Raw genomic sequence first — 21,425 nt, forward strand, 5'->3', positions numbered from 1 at the left:
ATGCACCTTTGAACTTGTTTATTTGTTAAAAAAAACGTTTAAAAAAAAATTCAGCTTACTCATTGATATATTACAAAGAGGTTTGCAGTTCCCTTACAGTTTTCAGAGTCTGCTGTGTTTTTATGACACTCTGGATTTTTTGTGTCACCTACTACATGCTGAATAAAAGAAGAGAGGATACAACATTACAGGAACCATTCATTAAAGACATTTTGTAATATGAAACTAGAGAAAAATAAATCTAAAGTTAAATAAAAGTTGAATTGCTGTGCTGGAGTCCTACTTTAAAAAAAGAAAGAAGAAAAAATCCAAACAATGACAATGAAATTGGCTCCCACTGTATCTGAAGGATGCAGTGGGATTGTCTTGAGGACAATACCGGTCCTGGTTAAGCATCATGGCAACCATCATCTCCAGAACACAGAGATTCAATGCACATACAGTTCGGTGCTACTTGTATAAACATAACAAAGAACGTGGGATGTCGACCTTGATATCTGAGCCTAAGCATAGTTAAGCAGCCTGCTCAGGATTCAATTGCTCGCCAAAGACTAACAAGCGGTAGTAGTTTGTAGCATGTGCTCCCCCAAACTACCGGTTTCCGCCATATTTGGATGTCCAGTCGACCCTCCCATGAACGGGCTGCACAGCAGGAGCTCTGGTCAGGAGGTTTCCGGAGTTTTTTCCCAGTGCTGATGAATAACTGCTGCCCTTCATCTGAGAGCTGTCTGTCCTCCTCTTCCAGGCTTCATATTCTAGAGAAAACAAATGTCTCTCTTAATCACCAGCGTCTTTATAGGTGATGCTTTAAAAAAAAAAAAAAAACACAGCAACTATTTGAAAATGGCAATACCTTCACCAGTTTCTTTTAATGATGAGTTGGATATGGGCTTGAGTTTTGCAGATTTTGGGTTGTCTTTTATGTTATCAGGAGAAGAAGAAAGATTTACTAAAAGTGAAGAAAAGGGAGAAAGAAAGGAAACATACTCCCAGTAAATGTGATGCAGGTTTAAACAGAGGAAATTAGAAAAGAGTACAGGACGATCATACAACAGAATAGTTCAACTATAATACCAGAATTAATGTTTATGATTAGAGAAACAGAGCAACCTCTCAGACACGTGGGAAAGAGTGATGTTTTGTTCTCTCAGAGCAACATAAATGATTAAAAGTACCTGGCTAAAGGTCTCACAAGTTATTTTGTTGGGTTTATATAGAAAAAAAAGAGTTATTTACTTGCATGCTGGCCAGCCAAGGGGGCAAGCTGGATTCTCTGTCCCACTGAGCCAACCTCTTTCTTTTGAAATGAAGAGATGTAACCACCAGAGAGGTTGTACTTGGTGCTCACAAAGTTCCCTTTAAGAAAATAAATACAGAATTCAACCAAAGGTCTGAAATTTCTTATTATTGCACACCCCAGATGTCCAACCAGCATTTATTAAACCAGTATTTATTTGCTAAAATGCAACATTTTTAAAAAAACACAAAAAACTGATCTTGAAAACACAGATCTTCTCACAGGTGGCTTTACGACCACTAACTTTATGTGTGAACACCCGTGACATACTGGAACCACCGCATACCCACGAGGGGCACAAGCGGAGGAATAGGGTCGATTGATTGTCATTCAACATTTCAAAGAACACCATCGAGTCTCTCCACCACCAGTCAGAGATTTTTATCTCCATAATTACTCAAAAGCTTCATTGTTCCCTTAAGATGTTGTGGTTGTAGTATCATTTATCTTCTGTTAAGCAACTGGAGTTCTTCGTTCTCATGTTAACCTGCATGTTTACACCCTAGTTTCACGCAGAGCTTTAAGAGGCCGGTTTCTTTCACATGCAAAGTGGCTGTTTGAATATCTGAAACTTGCTACAGCATCAGCCACCACCCTGGTTGTTGGTTTATTTGATTTTATCCTCAAGCTATTCTATATACCGCCTTCAGAAAGGTTGCACTCCAAATAACTAATAAGGCTGCGAAATACAGCAAAAAAAAAAATCAAATGAAAACAAAACAACAACAAAAAACCCAGTCTCACTTAAATACCTTTGGAGAGATCAATTTTCTGCAGTATTCTTTCTTTGACCACAGTTTTGTTTGGTGGGCTATCCAAACACTTTGCAGCAGTATCTTCTAATCACATGGCCCAAAAAAAGTAGAGTTGGAGGAGATGCATGGGATCAGAGAGAAAGGAGAAAAGACAAACAATAAAGTAAAGGCGAAGAAGGGAAACTGAAAGCATTTTTGCTTTTTCAAAAGAAAAAAAAAGAAAAAAAACTTTTCATGCTAAATAACACATTTTCATGCAGAACAGGCGAGCAGCACTAAAACAAACAGTGCTGGGAGAATGGATGGGGGAGGGGTCTACAGCTGCAGGCCATTTAGGGAACACTTGATCTTATACCTACAGTCTTAATCTCATGAATAAGCAATGGAGAGGTAGAGACGAGGTAACAGGAAGAGACAGCAGCAGAGAGAGAAGACGAGGGACGCATACTGTGTGCCTGCCTACATGACAATTGATTTATGGTGTCCTAGGTCTCCAAAGTCGCACATGCCTAGGCTCACTAACTCTTTATCATAACTAATGACCAGGTGATATTAGCTTCATCAGCAGCACTTAGAACCTTAGTATAAGAAAGAGGACACCGTCGTATTATGTAACACAAGGTGAATTTGACAGCTGCCAGGTTTCCAGAGCAAGTCATGGTGTAGTCATTATTTAATCCACTGAGTGAGCAGGTTTGTTGTCTGTTGTCAAACCCAATGCTTGAATATTATATTTTTTGTATGTGTTTGTATTTTTCTGCCTTCGTACATTACAAAAAAATTTACACGCTGTCGGGCTGCTTCAATGTGTTACTGAAATCTGGAAACTTGAGTCCCGTCCACTGTGCACTATGCCAAACCTCTTAACACTGCTGCATTAGACATCATCAGTCTTTACCTGCATTGGCTCTGGTGACAGATAATCCTCCCCCAATAGGACCAAGTGGTTTATTTACAGTGTTTGAGGAGTTCTCCCACAGGTCCCGCAGTGTCATGCCAGTCAGCTCCTTTTCTCCAGAGGAGGTCTGATTCTTGCTGATCAAGCCTTAAAGCCAACAAAATTACAAGATTAAAAATTTAGCCCTCAGAAAGTGCTATTTTCACAAAACTGATTAAAATGCAAGCAATTGGATTTTATAATAATAATTCAAACCACGATAAAAAAAATGAAAACTTTTATTTATTTATTTGTAACCAGAGAAGCAATGACCTATTTTAAACAATACAGATAAGACTACATATTAGTCTTACCAGGCAAGTATCTAGACTGGCTGAGATAGTGTTGGCGGGCCGCAGATCCTGGAAGATTAGAGTCCATTTGGCCAGTCTTTACATTGTTTGGTAGCTTGGTAACGGTACTGAAGGAGTATAGAGGTTTCTGCTCCTGGTGTCTGAAAACAAGGCATTACAGTAAGTTCTGAATATAAATGTGGATGTTGTGGAATGTATGATAAATATGAAATGTATTCAATATTGCATATTTATTTACATATATACTGTAATTTATAAACTGAAGCACATAGTATAGCAGCACATAGCATAGCAAATGCTTCACCAAGCAAAGTTTCCACTCTTCTTAAGCTTACGGTGGACATTGGTCCTTGGGGCTCTTCTCCTCCTCTGTATTCACCAGGCTGGGTTTCTTGGAGTTGGAGGCGGATGTTTCTGAACGATCAGATTCCTCCCAGCTGTCTGAGGTCTTGGCCACTGTCTGGCCCCAGCGACGGCGACCGCTCTTCAGCACACCCATCCCGACGCCACCAGCATTGTTCTCACTGCCCAGCGCCTTCTGCACAACATAGTAATGTCACGTTTGGGCAATGAGTCTTGCTGAATTAAGTTCTACTTTCAACCTCTGCATCTGCACCAGAACTTCTGCTCTTTCAGAGTACTCACTTATTCCAAACTGACTACTTTATTTTAAAAACTTTTTTTTGCAAGTATTTAATCTGACTTAATAAAGCTACTCACTGCATGGCTGAGGCCTCCAGGTTTACTCTCAGCCTGGGGTAAGGGGATCTGCTGCAGAGGCTGTTGATGGTTTCTGGAGGAGGTTGTGGAGGCTTTAGACTCAGAGGAAGACTGCTGCAGTTCAACTTTGTACTCAGAGGCCTGTTTTTGAGCAAGCGGCCTGTTCTGGACTTTCTTGATCTCCTGGCTCTGAGGGCGTGGCCCCAAGACCTGACCCACCTGGAAGTAAGGATAGCGCAAGGCCTAGCAAAGGAGAGGAAGGAACACAGATTATTATTCTGAATAATCTGAGGATATTCAATTACACTGAAAGAATATCCCTAGAAACAAGAATAATACACAGTCTGTACTTAAAAAAACAACAAAATAAAGCACATCATTGTGTAACTTGAGTCATTTAAACTTGCAGGGATGGTTTTCATGCACAATACAGAAAACATGCACACCAAACCTAAATCCCAGGGCATTTTAGAAACACCCCTGTGTACCATAGGGTGTATTTTATTCAGCAATTACAGTTTTCCACCATCTGAATCAGACAAGAGCTGAATGAGCTAAAATTAGATGTGCATCTGTGCATCTGAACAGAACCACCCACCTGGGAGCTGTTTAGGTAGAAATGGAAAAGCTTTGTCACTCCCTCTAACGGTGTTAGGCCTAACTTTCTCTCTGGAGTGTAAATTACAGTCAACAATATGATGGGCATATAATGTTCATAATGTGTATGCACATATGCAGAGAGGAAAAATGTTTTGCAGCCGAACTGAGAATGAAGTATGGCTTAGAGACTATTTAAAATGTTTAGGATTAACAGTGAAATCCCTGCAGTGAAAATACAGATAATCTGCATGAAGTGATGAGTGTTGACTGCAATGGAAACTGCTTCTTTGAGAACAGGTTACAGATTAATTTTAAACAACAGGCTAAAAAGGGTCTTTGTTAAAGAGAACAAATTAAGCCTGGAGTAAGACTTTACATGCCTACCTGTGCAGCAGTGGGCCTTTTTTTGGGGTCCCAGTGCAGCAGGTCCTTCATCAGGGTAATAGCCTCATTGCTGGCATTTGGAATAAGGGTCTTCAGGTGGGTCGGCACACATTGAGGAAATCGAAAGTTCATGGCAGTTGCTAGCTGGTGACCTTCTGGCCAGTCGGTCTAATGGAGGACACAATCAGTTGATTACATATTATCATTATTCAGCTGTGTAAAGGTTGTTCTGGACATTTTTATTTTGTCTTTTTAAATGTTAATAGTTTAAAATAGCAAAAGTCTGAGGCAAGGTTTTTACCTCGTCAGATACCTAGAGGTGGCGGCTGTTATGAGCCAACACCACGTAAATAAAACTGAACCGTATTGTGAATTGTGGCTGATGTCACAGACTAATCTCCTGGCCAGGTTATAGCAGGTTGCAAACAGAGTTAATAGTGATGGTGTTGGAAAGCCTTTTTAATCAAGTGTCAATTTGTTCAGCATGAACCACACTTAAAACTCTTTAGACCTTAGAGAACTAAGTAGGCTTGCATATTATTTATTCTAATGTGATTTAACTACACTAAGTATAGATATTTCATCTTTAGGAATAATGTTTCAGTTAAATTCAGCACTTGATAAGTTTAGAGTATTAATGATTGAACACATGAAATAAGCTCACCGACTGAGCTCAAGCATTCTCACCTCTCTCCTTTCACCTTGGTCTCACCTTTTTGACGGTGCCCAGGACTTGGCAGATCTTAAATATCTCGTCTACTTCACTGTTCCCAGGGAAAAGAGGTCTGAGTGTGTACAATTCGGCCATGATGCAGCCCACAGCCCACAAGTCAATGGGAGAGCTGTAGGTAGATGACCTGAGCAGGACCTCCGGAGCTCGGTACCTTGACAGACAGTCAAGAGCAGTTAGATAAACAGCTTGTAAAAGTCAGTGTAAAAATACATGGCCATATGGTCCAATGAAAAAAGCATAAAAACCATCATGTTAACTTTAGCTTAGCTCACTCTAACCAGTGCTTTCTTTTCTATCTTAAAAGTGTACCACTGTGTGGAAATTCCTCTCACCATCTCGTTGATACATAGTCTGTGTAGGGAGGTTTGGAGCGGATCTCTCTGGCCAGTCCAAAATCTGCTATTTTGACCAGTTCTGGACCCATGCACAACAAATTCTCTGGCTTCATGTCTCGATGGAAGAAACCTGTACAAAGGTTTATATCAAACTTTTAGCTACATTAATAGACTCCACTCAAATCATGACAACAGACTGGCACTATTTCCTGGTATTCTAAATCTAATACATAAAAATGTTATTCATAATTCAGACAGAACTACTTGTGAATGGGTGAATGTTTGCCTCACCTGTAACATTAACAGGCATTTGTATTCAGAGCTCAATGTATTTCAACATCATCATTTTAAATATACAAGTACCAGGGCTACAGTGCTTCAGTACGGCAGCTGTCACACAATAACAGTGTAATTTGGAGTAACATTAAATATTAAAATTACTCGTGCAGATGTTGAAAAAAAAGGCAGTCCATGTCATGTTACTAAAAATGTACTCTGCTGATGCAAAATATTTTCCTATGATGGAAGATTTTAAATGCAGTAGCAACAATGGCATATAATCCAAATGTGATTTACACTGACACCCATTTAAGTAAAACAAAACCAAATGACTCTTGATTAATCGAGTGTAGCTGAAGGAGTTATAAAGTTTGATGTCATAATAAAATACATTTTGGACTGCGCTGCTACAGAAAACAACTAAGAAAATACAAGGACATACCTTTTAGCAATAGAGAACATAGCACACACACATGCATGTGCAATATAATACTTTTGGTCTACCCAAGGGCCACAAGACTTTTTAAATATCACATACACCCAAACTGACAAACTACAGGTTAATCTACTGTTGAATGAGTAAAAGGATGACCAAGGAAAGCTTCTTACCATGTTTATGTACAAAAGCCAACCCAGACAGCACTTGAAACATGATGTTTCTAATTTCATTCTCTGAGAACATTTTATTCTCTCTAACAGCAAACAGATAGAAAAGGAAGGAAAGATGGAAGAGAAGAGAAATCAAAGTGTTAAGAGAAAGAAAAGTGGAAAAGTCTGCATTTTGGATATATGGAAGCACATGTGCACATTAAAACATGCAAAGGTTTGTATGACCAGGGTCTTTTTCTTTTGTTTAGCTGATCACACCATGCCTGATTAAAAAAAATCAGAGTCAAATGTTTAGAGTGCTTTTTAGTGTGCATGCATAGAATAAGTCATCCATACATCCATTCTTTACACAGCAGTGATACAGACCAGTAAGTAAAACAAGTGTTGAAGCAAGGCATTTATGGAGGGTTCACATACTACAAGAGTTTTTGATCGTTGATTGAAATAATTTAATGTATGATGGCCTTGTTTGCTTGCGAGATTCTTAAATATTGACATGCCTTTGACAGTTGAAATGGTCAGTGAATCTTGCAGTATGAACCCACACTCTCGTACGCTTTCAGGTCATGAAGAAAACACAGTACACCTACCATGTTTGTGAATAAACGACAGGCCTTGCAAAATCTGAAAGCTTATGTTTCTTATCACTGACTCAGGGAACAATTTTTTTCTGTAAACATAAAATCGATATACCTCCCATGAGCCAGTTAATGAAAGCAACATAACATTAACACCATTCTTTCTTACATTATACAGTAATCGGTAAAATAAATATATTTGACCACAAATCTGAGCAGCTTTAAAACATTAAATGTCTTTTTGACTTATTTGCTTTTGCAAATAAAAAACCTCAAGTTTGCACTGTAGGAGGTTTTCACACTAGCAAAAACATCAGGGCATCTCCCAGAGAAGGTGGCAGCTGTTTGCAAGAGAGAGCCTGATATAGAGGACTTACAAAGCTTTTAGAGGATGATATTGACAGACTTAAATAACAACCATTAGAGCCTATCAGATCAATCTGGTGTTAATCAGTGTGTGGGCCAATTGGCAATGACACTACACAACTGTGTTAAACAAATTCTTCAAACATTTGTATTGTGAAACATGATTTTTCTTTTCTTACCTGTCCTTCATAAGCTGGTACAAGTTCTCCTTCATGTACTCAAAGACAAAGTAGAGATGGTCATTCTCTCTAATAACCTCTTTTAGTTTCACCACGTTCGCGTGGTTCAGCTTCTTCAGCGACTGGGGTGACGCATGTTTGGAAAGATAAGAAAAACTGTCTCATGTAATGCGAAAATTTTCGTATATAACAAGAACACTTTTAATACAGATATCAAAATAGTTAATGTACTAATTGATGAAGTGTAGCAACTTCCACTGGTGCATGGTTATAACAAGAATTGCTCTTCCTTGGCTTCATTTAAGTGTGTAAGCCCTGGCTTCTATTAGCTGTTGATTTATACTCAACACAGCTCACTTTATAAGGTAAACTTGTTCAGCCTATAGTTAACACAAATACCTAATCAGCCAGTCCCATAGCAGGAACTCAATGCTGAAGTTCAGACTGAGCATCAGAATGGGGAAGAAAGGTGATTTAAGTGACTTTGAACGTGGCATGGTTGTTGGTGCCAGATGGATTGATCTGAGTATTTCAGAAAGTGTTCATCTCCGGGGGGTTTCCCATATAGCCATCTACAGAGTTTACAGAGAAAGGTCAGAAAGAGGAAATATTTGGCAGTTCTCTGGGAATTATTGGTCATATGTGAAAAGCCAGACTGCATGATCTGTGACACTATCATGTCAATATGGACCAAAATCTCTGAGGAATGCTTCTAGCACTTTTTTGAAGGCGCTATACCTCAAGTGGCCAGTGAGTGCATTCAATCAATGATTTTCTTAATGCATTACCAATGTAGTAGTGGAATGCCACCTTTTAATTTTCCATTGTACTCTTATACATTTTGACAATTTACATTTGCGTGAACATATCTATCTATTGGTCAATCTATGCAACAGTGGTCTGCGAGTAATGCTGTTATAAGGTGCTTCAAACAGGTGTATTAATATTACCATGCTTACCTTTACTTCTCTTAGGTTCATACATTCCTCCCATGAATAAAACTTCCTCTTCATTCTATGGAAGACCATTAAGGAATGTATACATCTTATTATCAGATCATCACATATGTAATCTTTTCAGGCCATATCTATTAATAAACATTATTATTACTTATTACAGCATTTACAAGACTCCTCTGTGCATCTCCATCAGTAACTTGGAAAAGTGATGAATGTAATGTGATAAATATTCTAATCAAGATTTTTCTGTACTTAAATTAAAATGAAAACATATTCTGATTCTGATGACCTACTCTGCTTTTTCACTGTTATCCAATGTGTGTTTGTTTAAAACAACACACCTCCTGTTATACGCTTGGGTTCTCTGATCAACATTACTTGTCCTTTCTTCTGGAATTACATAAGAGTTACAGAATGAGCCGATATCTATCCACAATGTCAGCAACCTGACACACCCCTCTACTTTCACTCTCTTTCACCGTCACCACATGTATTGTCTTGCATGGTAACCAAATGATCAACCAGTGGACGCACGTCCCCAGTTTCGCATCTATTATTGAACACTGCTGCTATGTTGCTGAAACAAAGCAATGTAGTTTGTTTGTCCTGGTGATGGCAGGTCAGGGGTTTCTAACTTTACAGCACATCTGTTTCGTAGTGTCACAACAAACATTAAAGAGAACAACAAAGAAAAAGGCTGTGATGTAAAATGAAAACAGTCATATTTTGATTTCAAAGGGAACAATTTCTTTCTGCATCACAAATTTGAAAAAAAAATGTAATAAAAAATCAACATCTACATGTAAAAACTTTAACAGATACACAAACACTTGATAGAAATGTGATTTTTCACTATGTTTTGTGAGTATAAAGGCTCTTTGGTAGCAATAGGGGATCTACGTTAGCATTAGTTATATATCTACTATAGTGCAAACAAGATTGTGATTTTATTTTGACATTATTAAGACTCATTGCTGATCAAATATGTACATAATATAGGGCTGCATGACACCACAACAATAAATCTCATAATATTAATATGTTATAAAGGCTGACTAGGGAGAGACAACCAAAAAATTAAAGAATGAGCAACATCCTCACCTTTTGATGGCTACAAGCTCTCCAGACTCATTGCTTCTTCCCATCATCACACTGCCATAGGTGCCATCACCCAGCTGCTTCAGGGTGGTGTAGCGATTCATCATTACTCAAAACAGTTTCATCAGCCTCTTTATCAGCTAACTTTATTATTGTGTGAGATGGGCTGTAGAAAAACACAGCCGATTCATCAATCAAATATCCTCCTTCTTCCTTCAAGTATTGTTCAGTCTTTGTTTCATCAGCCAGAATTCACTTCTTTTTTCCCAAAAGAAAAGATCGTAGTTTGGCCAATGTTTGTCTTTGTCAGCCAATCCTGGGAGTTTAATAAAGCTCATTTTGCAGTAACTGATCCATGTAAAAAGGTAGGGATCTCGGTCACGCAGTTGAACTAACAGCCAAGAGACAGAAAAACATGAAAAATTGTCAGCAATAAATACAACCGCAAACACAAAAGATCACATAAATCCAATAGCATGCCAAAAAACTCTTGTCGGCCAGGATTTTTAAACAATGCGAAAACAAAGACATGCTAAGACCACTTCTTGTTTTTCCCTCAGTGGTAGGATTAGGTGTGTGTCACACTAGAGGCTTCAACATGACCACCCAAGGGAGATGACAAAGCCAACCCTAGTCAGATTAGGCCAACAGGGATGTAAATAGGATGTTACATCACCATCATGCTTATCGGTATCCACTACCTTGCCCAAGCACCCTGCCTGGCAAGAGGATTTGAATGACGCCACAGGCCATCGTAATCACTGGCCTGATGTACATTCAGCCATATAGACCTCCCAAAAAACTTACAATTACAACTAATATACAGTGCCTAACAAATTTATTAGACGACCTGTCATTTCATCAAGAAAACAAAGTAAACACAAAAATATTTTAGAAATCTGTCCAAAACCTAAAAATAAAATTGTTATTTATTAGGCAAATAACATATAACATATTTTAGCTGCATACTGGACTTCTCTGAGAAGTCAGAGATTAATCATACATAACACAAAAGCTAAAAACAAATTTTTCTCTTCATGAATGCAAGTAAATAACTGTAATTGTAAATGGCATCTTACTCAAAAAATAATAATGTGCTTTGCTATTTCACCCTGTTTTTCTGTAAAACAGTAAATTGAAAATGAATGAATAATGACAATCATTATAATTTAGAATTAAAATGATCATTTTAATTAAAGTGTGTGTGCTTTAATGATGTTTCTGTAATAGTGGATTAACCATTATAGAAACATAAAAAACCATTTTAGAAATTAGCAGGTGGTGGTCTAATAGGTGTGCTAAGCAGCGTACTTTAATGAAACTAACAAACTGCGTGTTCTTCTCGGAAATAACGCACAGCTATCTTCTTTTGTAGGTTGCAAGTTTGCGCAGCTGGATCATAATCACACATGTTTTCTGTAGAATGTGGCTTGAATGTTTAAAATAAGCTGTGAGATAAGCACACAGAGTTTTATATAGCTAGTGCGATAGGGACTCCCTAATTAATTACACTGGAAAACAATTGCTCTGGCCATTTGACTTTTCCTCAAGGAGTCATTATGCAACCAGTGTAACATATTAATCATTACAAAAAATATTAATATATGATACAACTAAGACCTTCAAAATGTGACACTGTAATGTCACATTTTGTCACTGAGTAAAAATAAGCAACAAAACAAGGGGAGGGTTCAGTCGCATATGGCGATCTGTTGTGAAGGGATTTAAAGGGAATTAAGATGTATCCAGGCCACGTGACATTAGAAAGCTAATCAAGGTCGACGATATTAAAAACTCACGTCTACAGGCAGTGTTAAAGAAACCAATACTTCTACTCACATAATTCTTAACTTTTGGTTAACTAACAGCTATCACACGCATTCAACCCCAGCAGTCTTTCCATGAAACGAATCAACTACCTTTACTCTAAAGCTAAAGCTATAAGCTAAGACTGCTTAATGTAAAAATATTAAGCAGGCTATTTTATCGGGAAAAGAAGGTGAGTTGGCATTTGTTGCTGACATATCAGACTTAACAGTACAGTTCCTCGACCATTTAGTGCAGACTCTTTCTTGTGTGTCCCTTCTTCTTTTTTCCCCTCACTTTTAAACTCACCATGTAGGGTCGTTAGTCCCTTCCTCGGCTGCTGTCCTGCTGATAGCTTCAGATAAAACGAACGAAGCTCTTACAAGGTGAGCGCGTGCGTGTGAGCGTGATTTCTCCCCATGGAAACGTACACACAACCGCGACGCTTCTTGTAGCTACCAAGTGTGGAGACGGCGCCCGCAATGCTTTATGGTCTTTGTTGTCCTTTGAGAGGTATGGCGTTAATAGCCTGTATTCAAATAGGCTAACATTTCTAGCGTAACTTAGGGATGCCTGTTCAATGTGGACTCTTTTTAATGTAAAATATTTTGAATTACAAATAGATAACTAAAGTGAGAGCTATACGCAAAATTTTTATTATTTATTTCTTTATTTTATTCTACTTTTTCAAAACACGAATGTTCTTTCGAATAAGGAGAAAAAAACACGACTTGGTCGCAATTCGAGGACTGCACCAGTAGATGACGCTGTATGATTGTAGAGTGACATAGATACATAGTGTACATAGATAGTACAAATCTACTTCGTATGGCATGTACATAGCCTACAGCTCACATTAGCGGAACAAAAATGTCACCGGTTGTTTAAAAATGTTTATTCAGTGTTTATTGTGTAGGAAATAATATTCTAATAATAAAAAACAAATTACATAACTAACAAGTTCATCCGTACAAAAAAATTAATAAAATGGTTTTTAATATTGAAGTAGACTACAAGTGTTACTTATGTAATTTGTCACCTGGTCAGTCACGTGATCAGTGAGCTAATTAGTGCCTTAGTGGCATTCTACCCGTCCTAAATGTCATGGTTTGCCGAGTGCGGTAGTGTGTTCAACCTGCCGGGAGGGGAGGAGGGATTTCACCCTAAGAGGATTGCGGCGATCGTTAGCTGCCCGCTGGCTTTGTCAAGGCATGCCGGTTTGCCGGTTGGAGTCCAACCGACAACAACGAGGTACAGTTTTCCTCCCAGATACTTGGCAACGAAACCGGTTGGACTTGAAATCATGCGTATCGAAGCAGCGCAAAATCGATCGTGACAGTCCAAGATGACCTATGGTAGATTTTACATGGTGGGAGCGCATGGAAATCCTTCACCAGGAGTGCATCAGTACCAGAGAGCAGTCTCTTGAGGGAGTTATTGCTGACAGGCGGCTCCCGATATGAAGACCAGACCTGCGGGGATCGGCAATGTCCATGCCGACTGGATGGGTTCGCTCCCCTCCAAGCTCAGTGCCATGCCCCTCAAACATCTAGCGGTGCCAGGTGAGTCCACAAAGCGTAAAGATATTTAGTCAACGGAAGAAGGAAAATGTACTGTGGTAATGTTGACTAAAAATAGACCTAACCCCACCCTCACGCCCAGCATAACAGGGGGGGGAAACACTGCTGATTCCTTCATCACCTACTGATGCAGACGGAATCCTCTCTTTTTTCACCTTGATTTCTTGTTTGATTTCGATTTCAATTTTTAATTTTCCATCACCAGCAGCAGCTCTCCCTCTTTTTTCCAGGCTCTCACGACTCTTTCACTTTTTGGGTGGATGTGCATGCTCCCGTGGGCCCCGATCAAAAGGTTTATGTTAAGTATCTGGCTACCATGTTCAGTGTCTTAGCCAAGAAAGTCATGGTGAGGTGGTCCATGACACAGGTACTGGACTCAAAATCACTGCAATACACACACACACACACACACACACACACACACACACACACACACACACACACAAATTAGCCTAAATGGTACATTTTTCAGATCTGTGTTTTACAGTCTAGTGTCTGTGTTTCTCAGCTTCGTATTATGTATAATGTGATGTGGTCTGTGTCGCCAGAACCTGACTTTTAAGGAGCAGCTGGATGCAGGAATTCGCTACTTTGACCTCAGGGTGTCCGCAAAACCAGGCGAGCTTGGAAATGAAATCTACTTCATTCATGGCCTCTTTGGACACAAGGTGAGCGGAGGAGTAAACTTTTACTGCCGTTTTGGGTTGTTATTGTGACTGTTGAGCTGGTCTCCCTCATTTACTTTTATGTGTTACATTTTTCATTTTAATCTGTCACAATCTGATATTTTCCTTCTGTGCTGAATGCTTTTGTGCCAGCTCCAGTCCTAGAATGCTAAAATGACATTTGAATACAAGCTTTCATTTTCTCCCAGTATGAACAGTAACTGTTTTCTTCTAGTACTGTGTTGCAGTTGATGTTGCTAATAGTGGGCAGAGATGACCTTAAGCAAGGATCAGAGGGTAACGTTTAGCTATAAAGATGGGTGATTCTTTTCCCTACACGAGGAACTCTTTGATTACAAAGATTCTGTCATAACTTGACCATGTGACTGAAGAATATTTAATAAAGAAATGCATATTCAAGATTTTCTGATGTCAGTGGCATTAGCAGCTGTAACTGTATACAGGTTGATATTTGACTCTATTAACCTTTATTTTGTGAAATATTTTGGTGGAGTTTTGCAGTGCCGCACTCACTAAAATATTTAAGCTGCTCTTTGGCGTTCTAATATGCTGACTTTTAAAAAGAACAGTAGCCTTTCTGCATCAGTTCATGACTGAGAGACTTTAAGATTTGTAAATTTGTATCCTGATCTCTGGCTCTTCACCCTGTTTTCTCACAAAGGTGAGGGATGGCCTGTTAGAAATCAGCTCCTTCCTGGGCAGACACAGGAAAGAGGTGAGAAGCACATTTTAAAAATTTCTCAACATAAAACATGTAAATAAATGAGCTACATTTACACTACTAACTGATTATGTTTGATGTTTAATTTATGTAGGTGGTGTTCCTGGACTTTAACCATTACTATGCAATGGAGGCAGAGCACCACGTTTACCTCATCAGCATGCTCCAAGAAGTATTTGGCAGCAAACTGTGCAATAACTGTGCGGTGGAGAACGTCACTCTGGACAATCTCTGGGAGAAGAAATACCAGGTGCGATCAGACTGCATCAGTACTGACGGCCTTTATTGCAAAAATGTTTGTGTGCTTGTTGTATGTAGCAACAGGTAAATGTATCTGTCAAATGTTTTCATGAAATATCATACTTGTATTCATTATATGAGTGGCAGAGTGAACAGAAATAAGTCACAACAATTTAAAAAACAAAAAACTCAGCTTTGCTTTTTCCAATAATCTCCCATCTTTAGAAATCATAGCCTTGCAGGCTTTTGGCCTTCACAGAAGTCATCTGGGAACATTTCAGCCTACACCTTATTAGGGCGCTGCCACTAGTGGGACTGGTTTCATGTACTTTTCTTTTGGCTATAGTGTTAAGCTGCACCCATGACAGCTCAGCAGGGCTGAGATTCATTCACTGTGCAGACAGTCAGCTAACTTATTCCTTAAATAGTTCTTGCAATTTGGAGTTATGTCTGGGTCATTGGCCTTTTGGAGGAGGAAAGTGGTTCCAAGTACGTGGTGTCACAGGCTATGGCAAGGTATTGCAAAATGGAGCGATAGTTTTTCTTTTTTCATGATCTCCTTAAGTCACGTGACTCCAAGCAGTCCTCCAGCACCTTCACTTTTACCACATTTCACAGATTTTCATCTTTTTGATCCATTTCCTCAAAACTTGGACTCATGGTGAGATGCTCCAAGTAATAAGCACACATGTTGTTCTGACTCCAACAGGGGTACACCCTGGTTGGAACTGTTGCATAACTATCACAGAGAGGTGGGTATGTGTAATTTAGAGTTACCAATTAACCTAAACCCACTAACTGGAGAGAACCCACTCAGACATGGTGAGAGCATAAAAACTCCAAAGTTTGTGACCAGATGCTGGATTTGAACAGGAGCTTCTTGGTGTGAGGCAACAGTGCTAACCACCAGGGTCCCCTATCTCTAATCAGTTTGATATTTATAAAAAGCACATATTAAGTGACTTCCACAAACCTTTGAAATGTGGTGTACACCTACAAGTAAAAGGAGTAGACAGGTGTTCGTGTAGCGGTGTGTTAGCGTGACCTCTGTGCACAGGTAATCCCTTCCAACTGTGATTTTTCCAGGGCAAGAATTAGTGGCAAGTATCATCCTATTAGCACTTGTTTCATAAACTAACCTACATTTATCCTTCCAGATTTTTGTAGCTAAAAACGTTTCAATTTTTCTTTGTCTTTTGGTGTCTCCGATATTACTCTTTCATATTCTTACCTCCAGCTAAGGTGTGAGTACTTCTGCGTCTGCATTACATTACTACAGTCAGTGCATGTTTATGTTCAGATACTATCATTCCTGTTCCCATGACCCTAATCTGTAACTGGCTTAGTTGGCAAAGAACAAGGAGATGAAGTGCAGGGCAGACAGTGAGAGTAGAGCACAAAGTGCACAGTTTGTAGGTGAAAAGGGCAGCTTTCCTCCTCACTCTTTTTTGGCATTATGAGAAACCCACAACTCAAACTTCTTCTGACTTTTCTTCTGTCACTGTGGATGAAGACTGTTCTGGTCAGATATTTTTCCAGTTACACATAAGCCCAGATTTAGACTTCTGCGAGGACTCTTTGTAGACACATCAGTGGCGCACATCGTTGCTGGTGTTTGTGCTTGTGTTTGGTGAATTGTGTTACCTTGTGGTCCTGTCCCAGTGTTTTGAATACGGCTGATAGAAACAAAACCCCCAAAATGCTGGGACTTTTTTACCTGCTCACTCCCAGCTCATTGTTGTGGTCGTAGTTGTGGACTGTGTTGACCCAACGTGTACTTATGTTTCTAGGGAGGTGCAGAGGTTACCTCGTAGGCCATGGCATAGGGCTTCAGAGGGGTTTGTGGTTATGACGTAGCTACAACATAGATTTCCTGCTGAATATTAAATCTCCAGTAAGGGTGAAACATGCAGATACCACCATGAATGCTCAGTTATCTGTAATCATTCACTAACTTTGAGGTCAGGTGTTTCACCATGCTAGGGTCATTGGTTTGGGGGGGGGGGGTATATTTTTGGGTACTTTATGTTTTGCACTGCAAAATGGATCACAGAACTCGCCTGAAGTCTTTTTGTCTGCAGACATCTGATCACCAACTTTTATTTATTTTTTCTCTTGACAGGTGATTGTGTTCTACCATCATCCTTCAGCCCAAGGCGTTCCTGTCATGTGGCCTGGCAACAAGATCCCTGCTCCCTGGGCAAACACCACTGAGCCCATCAAGCTCATAGAGGTTAGAAAATAATAATCGTGTTTTATCTCTTGCGGTCTCCATTTTGTTCTTTTTCTAACTAAAGATATTTAAATGCATTCTCTTCACATGAGATTTATTCATTCAAATTTCTGCCTTCTAGTTCCTGGAAACTACGCTGAAGGAAAGAGACAAGCAGGGTTCCTTCCATGTATCCCAGGCCATCCTCACTCCCACTGTCAACACTGTGGCTAAGGGGTTGCTCTGGGGCCTGCGCAGCTACCTGGTGGAGAGGTCCGTGACTGCGATTGGATGGTGTAGAGGGAATCATGGATCATATTTGTATGACAGTTTTAACCTAACAACTCTGAAAAAAATCTCAAGAATAACTGCTTCCTCTACTGCTCATCTTCATTCATTTATTATAGTTTGTGGCCAGTAGAGGTCAGTAGATAGATAGATAGATAGATAGATAGATAGATAGATAGAACTTTATTAATCCCTCGGGTGGGTTCCTCTGGGAAATTCGATTTCCAAAAAAGCACAGCACCGACAGAAGTTACAGAGTTACAGAATATTATATATATATACACACACATATATATAAATACAGAGACAATATAAATAAAATATACGAAGGGGATAAATAGGAATAAAAATACAAGTGAATTGCACATTTCAAGTATTGAGTCTATTGCACCGTTGACTATTTACAAAAGTATTGCACAAAAGGTATTGCACAGTGAGGTGAAGAGGCACTACAGCTTAGTTGTTCCCCCCTCCTTTGTCCTCCTGTTTCCCCTCCCTCTCCCCTCCAGAGAGGAGTTAAACAGTCTGATGGCGTGTGGGACAAAGGAGTTTTTAAGTCTGTTAGTTCTTGTCTTTGGGAGAAGCAACCTGTCACTGAACAGACTCTTCTGGTTGTTAATGGCCATGTGCAGAGGATGTCTGGCATTGTCCATAATGTCCATCAGTTTCTTTAATGTCCTTTTCTCTGCCACTGTCACCAGAGTGTCCAGCTTCATGCCGACCACAGAGCTAGCCTTCCTGATCAGTTTCTCCAGCCTGCATGAGTCCTTCTTTGCTGTGCTGCTCCCCCAGCACACCACAGCATAGAGTTAATGGTGCTAATGAAATGCATGGAACAAAGTCAAACGCTGGCTTTGCACATGCCTTAAAAGGCCAGAAAAAGAAGAAATTCTAAAAATATTGAAAAACTACATTGCAAGAAACACTGCAGATCTTAGAGCACATCCTGTAACACAGTAAGTTATAAGAACATGTTTTGCATCTATCATTATATTGACTGAATCGGGGGAAAAAACAGTGCACAAAGCATAAATCAAAACTTTTCATAACTCTTAAGAGATTGTATTCTTCGTAAGCAAAGGCATATGATTTTCACTATTTGTTTGCTGTCATCTGGCTTTTTTATCATCAGTGGAAGTCTTGACTTGATGTACGGGTATTATACTCTCTATGCCCTTACATCTGCCACTGGGCACCAATATCAGGGTATAAAACTTCTGAACAGACACTACGGCGAGACAGGAGGTAGCCTAATTTTGCACTTCCGAGGAAATGGGATTGTTTATCACTGCTGGATAAACAATGTGACTTCCTGGTTTTGTTCTGCTGGTGACTGAAACATAGTGAAGAATCAGAGGGTGTTAGAAGTGATACGGCTACAGCATCGCTGTGTTTGTGTCTATGCCAGGAACTAAAATATATAAAGCATTGATTCTGAATGGGGGCAAAGCACTGTCTCCCTGACAGATGGACAAAAATGTCCGTCCCTTTAATTTTCTTTCTCCAATATGTCCACTTTCTCCCACATTGTGACATATCTCAAAAGTCAGTCAACAGCTCTTAATGAAATCTGGCAGAAAGAGAAACAGTTAAGTAAGGAACTACTGATTAGATTTTTGACAGTGATGTAGACATAACTATAAAACTAAAAGACAAAACCTTGGCAGTGGATATTTTTTGTGTGTATTTGCAAGGTCATGATTTTGGTTTTGATTCAAATTTAAATAGCAGGATGTTCGGTGCAACAATAATTGCCGTAATGCTTTGCTTGCTGATACAGACTTTCTTCCTTTTTGGCTCTAGAAACCTGCCAACCATCATGTCCTGGGTTGAGGCTCAGAAGCCAGGGGTGGACGGAGTCAACATCATCACCTCGGACTTTGTGGACCTCACTGATTTTGCCAACATTGTAATCAAGCTAAATAACCTGCTGTTGTCTGAACAGAACCGCAAATCAAGATGACACACGTTTTCATACCAGGAAGACTGACATGGTGGCTTTGAGTCTAGTGGCAAATTTTCCCTGCCTCTCTTTTTATATTGTTCACAAACGGCTCTGGTGCTGCTGGTAGAGCTTCAGTGTATTTGCTTAAGGACACTCAGCATTAAGATGTGCAGGGATGGACTCTGTATGAGCTTGGGTCCTTTTAAAATAAAGCCTTTCCATTTTTAAGGAGCTCGTCAGCTAACTTTCAGTCTGATTTTAAGTTGTAGATGACTTTCTTAGCCTCAGTTCTATGAAGACAGTCCAAAAGAGGGAAAGAAGTGAGAGCTCAGATGAGAGAAAACCAGGCATGCCCAGCTGCATTTTTTTACCATCTTCATAAGGCAGACTGAGTCGTGTCATACTGGAGTTCTGGCTGCATCTGCAGATTCCTTTTTCTGCTTTCCCTTTTGAGGGAAAGCTAGAAATACATCTCATATTTGCTACTAAATGGGACTGCCAGGCAGGTCACCAGATTGGTAGCTGCTGTACATTTTCCCTTGCATGATTATATGACTTTTAACCTCTCAGGTGCTTATGTGGAAGTTCATTTGGATGGTTTATCAATATTACAGATGTGAATTTGGTTTATTTGTATTTTTAAATGGTCTTATGAAATTACTGACTTTGTAAGTTAAGATAAGAGACAGAATTGCATGTTAAAATGCTGTCTGTAGGCATTTTAGCCACTATTGTATGAACTGCACACAAGGGATTAGGATAGCTTCTTTGTTTGTTTACAAGATAAACTCTGTGTGAAAAGAAATTCTTGATATGATTGCAATGGAACTCATTTGTATTTCCAACATACTAATGATTGTTGAAACTGGACCAGTGAGTTAGGGTTGGCTTGTTAAATGTAGACTTGGTCTTTTTCCAGTAATTAAATGAACTTGAGGGAAAAAAAGACATACTTAAATTTTTTTCTTGGTATTTTTATTTATATGTTAAGCAATGCCTTTTTTTTTTTTTTTTAATGAAAGAGAAGCCAGCTGCTCTCTCATTACTTACTGAATTTAACAAGCAATGCGGACTATGGCACCTTTAGGAGGACTGCATAGGAAAAGCCCAGTATGGGTGGAAATTGCGCCGCAGTTCCCACAAAACACATACAAATACACACAAATAGCTATATATATCTTTATGTTTATCGTATTTTTCCCCCTTGGTCTGTTTCCTCTTACAGTGCTTAAATGTGCAGAAATAGAACTAGTCTCCCAATAAATGTATGTTGGAAAGGAAGTGAAGAGTATATGGTTGTGTACAGTATATGCAAACATGTGGATGAGGGTTCATTTAAAAACTGTTATGCTTAAAATGAAACCAAATGCCAACTGTTGAGGTCTTAAATGTTTTTGCTTGTTTGATAGTGTGCATGTGCATCAGTGTGATTTACAGTCTGTGTGTGTGCCTGTCAGGGCCAGTGATTATTATGCATGCGTGGACTAGAGCAACGACAGTCACCCTGCATTCTTGTGGTCAGACTAGAGTAAGCGAAGAAAATGAGACAGCACAGGAAATGTCATATAAAGAGAAAGGAAGGAGTAACAAAAATAGACTTTTAAATGAAGGTAGATGACATGAAAGATCTGAAACAAAAGGGAAGAATTTAGTTCAAATAGAGCTGAAGTTGTAAAATTGTAGCAGGTGGACCTGTTGCAAGAGAGCGATCAGAACAGCTGCCTTTTCCTGCAGCGGCATCATCATCTAAAAGGGAAATGTTGTTTTACTTTTTAACCCTGTCCTCATTTTGTCACTCACCGAC

General features: G+C 39.3%; 2 protein-coding genes across 12 annotated transcripts; one reads left to right on the forward strand and one right to left on the reverse strand.

Annotated features, from left to right (window-relative positions):
• Positions 1 to 3: 3 nt before the first annotated feature.
• On the reverse strand, positions 4 to 13,211 carry mak (male germ cell-associated kinase). 10 transcript variants are annotated; one of them, XM_086305943.1, is made up of 16 exons: positions 13,085 to 13,211; positions 10,147 to 10,534; positions 9,046 to 9,100; positions 8,087 to 8,208; positions 6,964 to 7,046; positions 6,073 to 6,205; positions 5,720 to 5,891; positions 5,008 to 5,175; positions 4,024 to 4,266; positions 3,639 to 3,841; positions 3,304 to 3,443; positions 2,951 to 3,097; positions 2,050 to 2,136; positions 1,237 to 1,356; positions 854 to 949; positions 4 to 755 (listed from the first exon to the last, which is right to left on the reverse strand). In XM_086305943.1, the coding sequence occupies exons 2-16, from the start codon at positions 10,248 to 10,250 to the stop codon at positions 592 to 594; spliced, it is 2,037 nt and encodes a 678-aa protein (XP_086162069.1). In that variant the 5' UTR covers positions 10,251 to 10,534; positions 13,085 to 13,211; the 3' UTR covers positions 4 to 591. The 10 variants fall into 10 exon arrangements, with proteins under 10 accessions (XP_086162069.1, XP_086162071.1, XP_086162068.1 ...); XM_086305945.1 differs by having other exon boundaries at positions 3,639 to 3,838; positions 12,259 to 13,198; XM_086305942.1 differs by having other exon boundaries at positions 12,259 to 13,197.
• plcxd2 (phosphatidylinositol-specific phospholipase C, X domain containing 2) lies at positions 12,018 to 20,902 on the forward strand. Of its 2 annotated transcripts, XM_086305953.1 has the most exons (9): positions 12,018 to 12,142; positions 12,266 to 13,511; positions 13,760 to 13,896; positions 14,078 to 14,197; positions 14,877 to 14,930; positions 15,031 to 15,186; positions 17,299 to 17,409; positions 17,531 to 17,709; positions 19,480 to 20,902. In XM_086305953.1, exons 2-9 carry the CDS (start codon positions 13,409 to 13,411, stop codon positions 19,637 to 19,639), a joined length of 1,020 nt encoding a protein of 339 aa, XP_086162079.1. In that variant the 5' UTR covers positions 12,018 to 12,142; positions 12,266 to 13,408; the 3' UTR covers positions 19,640 to 20,902. The 2 variants fall into 2 exon arrangements, with proteins under 2 accessions (XP_086162079.1, XP_086162080.1); XM_086305954.1 differs by lacking the exon at positions 12,018 to 12,142 and having other exon boundaries at positions 12,300 to 13,511; positions 17,531 to 17,661.
• The last annotated feature ends 523 nt before the right edge of the window (positions 20,903 to 21,425 follow it).

This window comes from Aulonocara sp. 'chitande type north' Nkhata Bay, linkage group LG9 (assembly GCF_057382095.1).
Source record: "Aulonocara sp. 'chitande type north' Nkhata Bay isolate Kocher_YH1m ecotype deep benthic linkage group LG9, A_spYH_male_GT1.1, whole genome shotgun sequence".
In the NCBI taxonomy this organism is placed as follows: domain Eukaryota; kingdom Metazoa; phylum Chordata; class Actinopteri; order Cichliformes; family Cichlidae; genus Aulonocara; species Aulonocara sp. 'chitande type north' Nkhata Bay.